Source organism: Mandrillus leucophaeus, unplaced genomic scaffold (genome assembly GCF_000951045.1).
Source record: "Mandrillus leucophaeus isolate KB7577 unplaced genomic scaffold, Mleu.le_1.0 Scaffold1006, whole genome shotgun sequence".
In the NCBI taxonomy this organism is placed as follows: domain Eukaryota; kingdom Metazoa; phylum Chordata; class Mammalia; order Primates; family Cercopithecidae; genus Mandrillus; species Mandrillus leucophaeus.
In genome coordinates, this window is record NW_012098166.1 from 458,885 (window position 1) to 469,132 (window position 10,248).

Genomic DNA, 10,248 nt, shown 5'->3' on the forward strand with positions numbered 1-10,248 from the left:
TAAATGTTCTCATTTTACCTTTTAATTGAAATGTGAAGGTTCCTAGTGTACCGTCAGGCATCATTGTGTGCACAGACCTTTTGCATGGGTGAGGGAATGGCTGGAACAGTGGCTATGAACAGTGTGAGTAGAAGCCGTCAACTACTAGTGTGTTCTTGATCTTTGCAGTAAACTAAGCTTAGATAATATAACATGGTATAATTTTTTAGTATTTACTTTGGTTGTTTCTTTTTTAAAGTGAGGATTTGTATTTTCTCAATTATTCTTTTGGTGTTAATTAATCTGAACTTTTTTTTAAATAGTTAATATCAAAAATTGCTATTATGCAGTCTGCCTAAAAGGAAGTTTGAGTGAATGACATTTCTGAAGGATACTCCAGTTTGTAAGGTAGGAACAATTTCCCAGATTCAGGCTGAACAGAGACATTTACTCTGCCAGAAGGACCCTCTGGGGCATATTTGGGCTAATTGGAGTTTAATAACTTCCTCACTTTCTAACCCTATTTAAAAAATAATCAGGCCAGGCATGGTGGCTCACGCCTGTAATCCCAGCACTTTGGGAGGCTGAGGCAGGCAGATTACCTAAAGTCAGGAGTTCAGGACCAGCCTGACCAACATGGAGAAACCCTGTCTCTACTAAAAACACAAAAAATTAGCTGGGTGTGGTGGCGCATGCCTGTATTCCCAGCTACTCGGGAGGCTGAGGCAGAAGAATCACTTAAACCAGGGAGGCAGAGGTTGCAGTGAGCTGAGATCACACCATGGCACTTCAACCTGGCAACAAGAGCAAAACTCTGTCCCAGAAAAACAAAAAAAGAAACAATCTTCATTATAGAAAGTTCAAATTGAAAAAAAGGAGGGAAGAAGTTAAGTAAAATCAACTACCATCCTCTGTGTTGAAATAATCAATGTAAATATTTTAATAAACATCATTTATCCTTTTTTGCTAAATATGTATATTTTTATCAAAATGTGCTCATATTATGCAAGTTCTGTAACCTGCTTTTTTCACTTAACAATATATTGTGAACATCTCTTATTTATTTATTTATTTTGAGACAGAGTCTCACTCTGTCGCCCAGGCTGGAGTGCAGTGGCAGGATCACGGCTCACTGCAACCTCCACCTCCCAGGTTCAAGTGATTCTCCTGCCTTAGCCTCCTGAGTAGCTGGGATTACAGGCATGTGCCACCATGCCTAGCTAATTTTTATGTTTTTACTAGAGATGGGGTCTCACCATGTTGGTTACCCTGCCCTCGAACTCCTGACCTCATGTGATCCGCCCACCTCGGCCTCTCAGTGTGCTGGGATTACAGGCTTGAGCCACCATGTCTGGGCTGTGAACATCTTTTCTAGGTCAAAAAGAAAAAGAAAGAAATGTTTGTATGATTTTATTATCATATAGAATGTATTAAAGAAGAATCTCAGTGTTACTTTCCAATTGAGTTTAAACAAAATAAGTTCCCAGGCTAAGATGGAAAATCTTTCCATAATATCAAGTGAACTAATGAGAAAGGAACAGTAGCAGAATTTCACACTATACCTTAACCCCAATTTACTCAATAAGAAATCTGATTTAAATGCATACACTAAATTGTTAGAAAGAAACACTCAACTCCTCATTACTGCTAAAAGAAAAAATTCTTAACACTGCCAATGTGCCAATGGGTCAAGCAAAAGCTGGAGATTCTGTTAATTTGGAAGTAAATAAAGGCAAACATTTCCATGACTTTTGGGGGAGAAAAATATCCTTCACCTTTTCCGAGAACAACATTACTTTCTAGAGAACAGGGTCTATCAGTAAGCATGCCAAAAAAAAAAAAAAAAGTAAAGAAAACAAACAAACAAACAAAAAAAACCACATCTCTTAATAATCTGAGCGCTCGAAAGTCTGAAAATAGTTTAATCTTCCAATGAGTCAGAAAACTCAGAACTGGCTGAGTCCCTGGAAACCAGTTCCAAAGAAGGACTGGACGCAGCTCCTGCAGACACACACGGTTGACAGGCAGCAGGTGGTGGCAGGCTGACATAGATTTGGTTATGTTTCTAGTACTGTACGGACTTCTGCCTTATGGGGGCAGTTTATGAAAATAGACCGGGCTGGTTCTGTCTTCCACTCAGAAGTGAGCACGGTACAAAACTGAGAAAAGCTGGAAAAGGACTTGGGATTCAGGTATCGGGAGGGTGGCTCTCCAAAATGCCACTGCAGTCTGCAACAGGCGTTTTCTACTCAGCCCTGAGTGTGAAGGGGTCTACATGCCTGGACGGAAGTAGTTATGGATGAAGGGATTAGAGCTCATGACTCTTGCTAAAGTTGGGCTCGAAAAGAAGCTATTGTTTGGTATGCTCCATTTTGGGGAATGGAAGCAGAGGGAAAAAGTCCAGCCAAGCTCTATTTATCATGCAGAAGAAAGTTAATAATTACAAACCAGAGGCAATGCCTGGAGCGTTCATGTGATTCCTTAAATCTTGCAATTTCTAGTGTTTGTTACTATTTTTATAACTTCATTTCTTGCAGTTACTATTGCTGCATAGAAACCACTCCAAACATAGGGGCGTGAAGCAACCACTGTGTTCTGCTGATGGGGAGTCTGGACAAGACAAGTTGGCAATGGCTTGTCTCTGCTCCACAGGGCTGGTGCCTCAGTTGGGAAGACTTCAAGATGGGACATAAGTTGGGGTGGGAGCCTAGAACCATCTGAAGGCACCTTGACTCCTGGGCTGAAGCCAACTGGGGAACCCACACATGGCTCTTTGATGTGGTTTGCCTGTGTCGTTTGCACAGCATAGTGGTGTCAGGGTAGGTGGACTTTTTACCTAGCGGCTCAGGACACAAGGTAGAACCTGCATCACCTTTTCTAGTCTTGCCTCAGAAGTCGGTGCTATTCCCTCTACTACATTATATTGGCGACACGCATATCACAAGCAGGAGCACAGAGTCCACCCCTGGATGAAAGGAATACCCAGGCCACACTGTGGAGGAGCGTGCAGGATGGCATGGGGCCATCCTTAGAAAATGCAGTCCAATCCATTCAGCTGTTTCTCCATATAGATGAATGTGACTAGGAGTAAAACATTGAAATGAAATTATGTCTGCATGGGAAAATGTGCCTTTTGGGAAAACAAGGGCAGTAGCCCTGGGACCTCCTCAGACAATGAGACTTCCTGCAGAGGCTGAGCAGGAGAGCACAGTGGGTTGGCCTGGGCCTAAGAAGTGAGTCTGGGCTGGGCACAGTGGCTCACAGCTGTAATCCCAGCACTTTGGGAGGCCGAGGTGGGCAGATCACCTCAGGTTAGGAGTTCCAGACCAGCCTGGCCAACATGGCGAAACCCCATCTTTACTAAAAATATAAAAATTAGCTGGGCGTGGTGGTGCCTGCCTATAATCCCAGCTACTAGGGAGACTGAGGCAAGAGAATCGCTTGAACCCAGGAGGTAGATAGAGGTTGCAGTGAGCCGAGATCGTGCCACTGCACTCCAGCCTGGGTGACAGAGTGAGACTCCATCTCACACACATATACACACAAAAGTGAATCTGAAAGTGAGCCCTAGGAAAGCCTGTGACAGTCAGACACTGAGTGCACCATCTTACTGCTACATGTACTGGGACCTGGTGGAAGGTTTCTCATAGTCTTCCAAAATTACTTCCTTGTGCTCATCCACGTGATCTGAAGACACCTGCACTATCTCCCTAATAGCCTTGATATCCTGAGTGATGGATATTAGGCTTTCTTGGCAAAGCTAAAACACATCTCATCTCATTTCAGCTTGGCAAAGCCACCATACAACTTAGGGGACTGGTTTGGCGGAAGGCCTACTGATGTGATCATGAGGGCTTTAAAATGAAAATTCAAGGAAATAGAGAAAATAAAAATATAAAATATAAAACCAGGAAGTGGAATGGAAATAATACCTAATCCTATGACTTCACATAGATTTCTGCTAGTACTGAGAGGCTGGGATGACAAATTATATTTACTTTTTAAATACAGGATAATAAAACTTGGCACCACCTAGCGTCTTTCTTCCTCCCTGCTGTCCTGCTTCCTATAAACACTCACTTTTCCCAGAATCTTTCTTTCAGGGATTTCAGCAGGATTCAGGGAAAACAATACTTAGACTCTGGTTTTCTCTTATTAGGAAATCACACCCCTCTCTCACATCCTCCTAATACATTATTCAGATTGCTCTGAGAGAAGACTTTGAAGAGCCTGCTAGATTTTGGAAACTGAATGCAATAACCAGAATAAGATTTGTAACCAGTCCAGGAAGGTTGGGCCCCGTAACTGACCATGCCTGTGTTAACCAGAGTAACAGGGAGAGGCTCCCTAATGGAACAGGATATTTATTCTGGTATAGGGCATTGCAATGGGAATACATGTGCCGTAATAAACCATGTGGGTATTCAGAGAGATAAAGGAAGACACACGTTTTTAAAGGAAAAATGAGGACAATTACATAAATAAATGTTTTGAGATCATTACCCTTGGCTATGGGCATCAATAAAAGGGTGGCACAAGGCCAACGCTGGAAAGGCAGTTGCTGGGCAGATGTCATTGTGTAAGTATTTTTGGGTGTGTGTAAGGTGTAATGGCCTTTGTGCAAGGTGGTGACTTTTTCAGTCCTTTGGAAAAGATTTTGTTATCAAGCATTACACATTTATCTCTTTATTGCCTTCCCCAGCTCTATTTGTCAAGGTTTAAAATTTTTTCTTCAACACAAGTGACTCCATTTTGATTCTGACAACTTTCCTGCTTTTGACGATTCAGCCTGCCCTAGCTACAGAAAGAGAGCACAAGCCTTCCATTAGACAAGGCTTAAAACCAAGGTCAGACATCTCAGGAACCAACAGAGGGGGTTAGAATAAAAGGGGCATTAGAGAGTGTAGACAAACTGCTCTGCAGTACCTAACACTGTGGGATGGGGCATGTGCGACCAACATTGCTGTGCATCCCATCCCCTCCTCTCAAGCTTCAGGCAAGACCTCAACATGCCTAAGAAATGTCTGGCCACTGCAGAAGGGAAACCATCTTAATCACGGGAGAATATAAAGGAGAGGGAGAATACAAAGCTGTGACAATAGCTCTCCAAGATAACAGGCGCTTAACCTAAAAGAAAGATCGTCCACCAGTGTCATCTGGTGGATGAATGTATCGTCACCCCTTCAGGACATGCCTGGTCTCCAGGTCCCCTTCCCCCAAGCAGAGCCCAGGACCCCTGGGGGATTGTTCAGGAGCATGGGAGGCATCTTACTGTGCATCTGTCCTAAGGTTTTGGTGATGTCCTGAATAGACAGTCTCAGTCGCTGCAGGGCTTGGAGTAGGGCCTCCTGGTTGGGCTGCAAGATAGCATTCACGGCCTGAACAAGAGCCTGGGAATGAGATTCATGTATACAACTTATTAGCACTTCCTTAAAGTCCATGCGGGCAGAGTAAGCTTCATTGTGGGAAGCCAGGGGAGGACTGGACAGTTTGTCAGAACTTCCTGGGAACATCCTAAGCTAGATCCACTGTGGTGTCAGCCTGACAGCCAGAAGCTCCCTGGGGACCTCCCAGACAGACCCCTAGTTTTGTGTTTCAGGAATTTCAGCTGACAGTTACTTCTTGCACCTCCCAAGGGCCTGAGTACTATTATTTTACTCCTTTCGTCTCTCAGATTTGTCACATATTATGATCAGTTCTACTTCTGCATTTCCAACAGGGGCATCCTTGCTCCGAAAAAGTCTCATATAAAGTCAGATTTAAATGGTTTGACTCTGTGTCCCCACCCAAATCTCATCTTGGATTGTAATCCCCACATGCTAATGGAGGGACCTAGTGGGAGGCGATTGAATTATGGGGGCGGGTTCTCCCATACTCTTTTCATGATACGAGGGAGAGTTTTCACAAAATCTGATGGTAAAAAAGTGTTTGGCAGCTCCCCTCTTTGCTCTCTCTCTCTCCTGCTGCCTTGTAAAGAGGTTCTTGCTTCCCCTTCACTTTCCTCCATGGTTGTAAGTTTCCTGAGGCCTCCCCATCCATGCAGAACTATGAGTGAATTGAACCTCTTTCCTTTATAAATTACCCAGTCTCAGGTAGTATGTTTATAGCAGTGTGAAAATGGACTAATACACAGACAGATTCTACAGCGCCCCCAGCTCTAGAACCCCCTCTGCTGGGAAGACTTCCTTGTCTTCCTTGAGTCTCTACTTCATCTGAACTATACTTAGAAGGCCGATATTTGATTCTGTGTCTTCCAATGCACTAAACACATGGATGAAAACTAAAGTAACCATGGAGTTTAACTATTGAGAGAGAAAGTGCGTGCTATAATATACCAGCAATGGGTCACCTTATTGAGGATACAGTAGGTGCTCAACATATGCTTATCAAGGGAGGTAGTGTTGGCTGGGCACGGAGGCTCACACCTGTAATCCCAGCACTTTGGGAGGTCGAGGCAAGTGGATCACGAGGTCAGGAGTTTGAGGCCAGCCTGATCAACATGGTGAAACCCTGTGTCTACTAAAAATAAAAAAATTAGCCAGGCATGGTGGCATGCCCTACTTAGGAGGCTGAGGGAGGAGATTCGCTTGAACCTGGGAGGCAGAGGTTGCAGTGAGCTGAGACCACGCCATTGCACTCTGGCCTGAGGACAGAGCAAGACTCCATCTCAAAAAACAAACAAACAAAAAAAGCAGTTGGGGGAGGTAGCGAGGGAAGGCAAAAATCTAACTGAAATATTTTTAGGCAAGGCATTAACACTGTAGCTGATCACAGGCTGCATCACTGTCTTTTGTCTTCTATCCAGCCTTCCTGGTACCTGTCTGACTCCTGAAGAATTTCCAGTTTGAGGCCCAGTGCAGTGGCTCACAGCCGTAATCCACGTTAATCCATCTTCAACCACTGTATCCATCATGAGCTTCTGTCAGGGCTGGGAAAATGTCTGTCTTGTTAGATCCAATTTCCCATTGCCCAAAACAATGCCTATTTGTTGAATGGAGAAAAGGTCCATTCCAAATTTTATGGGAATTGAGAAAAGGGAGCAAATACGGTGGCCTAGAGCTTAGATCTCTTCTCTCAGACTTGAACTAAGCAGGACAAGGTCTATGTTCATTCGTATTGAGAAATCCACTGCAGGAAAGGCAGAATGGGAAGCTCAAGCTCATTTAAAAAGAAAAGGTGCTATAAGGAGAGAAGGTACCTTTATCCCGGGCACTGCTGCTTTCTCCACCAAAGCGGTCACCAGTATAAAGCCATGCAGGCTCTCTCCCCCAGGAAATGAGATGATGGTCTCCAGGTTCCTTGGGAAGGAGAGGACCACATGGTTAGGGATGTGGAGACTGTACTGTGAGTACTCACTGCCCAGAGATCCCTGCCAAGTTAGGTAACTGCAGGGTGGAATCACTGCACAACTTTTTCCTCTCCATAAGACAGTCCTGCAGATGGGCATATACCTTCAGCAATGTTCAGGGAGGAAAGAGAACAGATAAGTTCAATCTCACGTTCACCTGACAGGCAGCCTTCCAATGTCTAGCATGGCCCTGATGGTCCTGGACTATCTCCGCAGTGGAATAACTGGCTGAATGAGAAGTTCCTAGTAAGAGATGTAGCTGATTCTCCACAGGACCAGTTCTATGGCCCATCAACATCATTCCTAACAAAAGCCAGAGTCTTGGAGCTAGAGAGACCCAGGCAACAGCTAAGTCCATGCTCTTTTTTCTACAGGTATGAAGCCATGGCCCACAGAAGCAAAGCAGCTTGCCCAAGGTCATATAGCCAGCTAATCACAGGACCAGGCTGGGAAGAGTTTCACAACTCAGGCCAGTGCTGCCTCTAATCCGTTTATACGTGTATTAGTTTGTTCTCACACTGCTATAAACAACTACCTGAGACTGGGTAATTTATAAACAAACGAGGTGCAATTGACTCAGAGATCCTTAGGCTTACCAGCAAGTGTGGCTACGAGGCCTCACGAAACTTTCCAATCATGGTGGAAGGGGAAGCATGCATCTTACATGGTGGCAGGAGGTGGGGGGAAGTGCCACACTTTTAAGCCATCAGATCTTGTGAGAACTGGCTGGGCACAGTGGCTCAATCCTATAATTCCAGCACTTTGGGAGACCAAGGTAGGCGGATTACCTGAGGTCAGGAGTGCGAGATCACCCTGGCCAACATGGTGAAACCCTGTCTCTACTAAAAATACAAAAATTAGCCGGGCATGGTGGGACATGCCTGTAATCCAAGCTACGCAGGAGGCTGAGGCAAGAGAATAGCTTGAACCTGGGAGGCAGAGGTTGCAATGAGCCGAGATCATGCCACTGCACTCCAGCTGGGGTGACAGAGTGAGACTCTGTTGCAATAATAATAATAATGAGATCTTGTGAGAACTCACTCACTATCATGAGAATAGCACTGGGGAAATCCACCCCCATGATCCTGTCACCTCCCACTGGGTCCCTCTCCTGACATGTGGGGATGACAATTTGACATGAGATATGGGTGGAAACACAGAGCCAAACTCTATCTATCTATCTATCTATCTATCTATCTATCTATCTATCTATCTATCTATCTATCTGTCTGTCTATCTATCTATCTATCTATCTATCTATCTATCTATCTATCTAATCTATCTATCTCAATGCTGTGCAATCAAATGGGATCTGGAAGGCTGTTACAGAGGGATCATTTCGAAATGACCTGCTGTCATTTAAACGGAGTAAAACATCTACAAAACCTAAAACCTTAACTTTATGGATCATATTTGCCCTTCACATTTTAAGCATGAGACAAAGATGAAAAACAAAACCAATGTCAAACCAAACCAAACCAAGTCAAAGTCAAGACTTACATTGTTCCAGCAGCAACATTAGCTTGGGAAATGATGTCTTCACCTTCTGTGCCCCCATCTGCCCAGTTTTTCTACTGGACACTCTCATTTGATGGGTTTGGCAATAGAAGCTGAGGTTTGGTGATGGGAGAAGCAACACTGGATCAGAGGCTATTTTTGTTTTCCAGGAGAAGCAGAGCCTAAGGATGTGTGGATCAGACCTGCCCCGTGACCTCCAGTCTACATAATAACAGCGTCTTTTGAAGGGATTTTTCTGTAGCCAATCTGCAATCTGGCCTCCCATAGAAGATAGAGTGAGATGAGAAATATTTTTTTCAAACCGTTAAACTTCAGCTGGGTGCAGTGGCTCACGCCTGCAATCCCAGCACTTTGGGAGGCGAGGTGAGTGGATCACCTGAGGTCAGGAGTTCAAGACCAGCCTGGCCAACATAGTGAAACCCTGTCTCTACTAAAAATACAAAAATTAGCCAGGTGTGGTGGGGGGTGCCTGTAATCTCAGGTACTCAGGAGGCTGAGGCAGGAGAATCCCTTGAATCCAGAGGCAGGGGTTGCAGTGAGCCGAGATCATGCCACTGCAACAGAATAAGACTAAGTCTCAAAAAAAAAAAAAAAAAAAAACTTCAAAGAGTTACTGAAATTTGGTAAAGTTTAATTTTGTTTTCTTTGCATTGCATGTTACTTGTTTTATTATGTACAGACTGGAAAATACAGTAAAAAAAATTCCCTAATCTATCCAAGGAAGAGGCAATCACTGTTAATTTTTAGATTGTGAACTTCAGGCACATTTCCTTCTAGTATACTTTTTATGCATTATATATGGTTGATATTATACTATACATCTAATTTAGCATGCTTTGTTCTTTGTTTTATTGTAAGATTTTAAATTTGGCATAGATTCTAAAGTGCATAAATGATTTCTGAGAACTTACCCAATTTCCAGGAATCTAGCCCAATTTCAGTTATATTGACCACCAAGAGAAAAAAAAAAATAAAAGAACAATTAAGTTTGTAAACCAGATGTATTAATAACTTCTAGGGTCACATGTCCACAGGCATGCACACTTGTTTGCAAGGCACTGCAGACACACACACATCCACACTTGCTTTGAATTCTGCAGGTTGTGGCTGAACCATGGAATGCTGTGTGACAAAGGGTGAGTGACATCTCCACTCACATTCCAGCCCCAGAATATTTGGCCTATGGCCATCTTAATAAATTATTAGGCTGCGCACAGTGGCTCATGCCTGCTATCCTAGCACTTTGGGAGGCCAAGGCGGGCGGATCATGAGGTCAGGAGTTTGAGACCAGCCTGGCCAATGTGGGGAAACCCTGTCTCTACCAAAAATGCAAAAATTAGGCAAAGCTCGGTGGCTCACGCCTGTAATCCCAGCACTTTGGGAGGCTGAGGTGGGCGGATCAC

The 10,248-nt window shown here is 44.1% G+C and overlaps 1 protein-coding gene across 1 annotated transcript in view; it reads right to left on the reverse strand.

The window, feature by feature from the left end:
- Window positions 1-10,248, reverse strand: part of IDO2 (indoleamine 2,3-dioxygenase 2) — a 94,109-nt gene that overhangs the window by 20,033 nt on the left and 63,828 nt on the right. The window contains exons 6-8 of the mRNA XM_011973961.1: window positions 9,757-9,771; window positions 7,178-7,277; window positions 5,252-5,369 (exon numbers count right to left, since the gene is read on the reverse strand). Coding sequence (XP_011829351.1) covers window positions 5,252-5,369; window positions 7,178-7,277; window positions 9,757-9,771 — 233 coding nt within the window. The remainder of the gene's footprint in view (window positions 1-5,251; window positions 5,370-7,177; window positions 7,278-9,756; window positions 9,772-10,248) is intronic.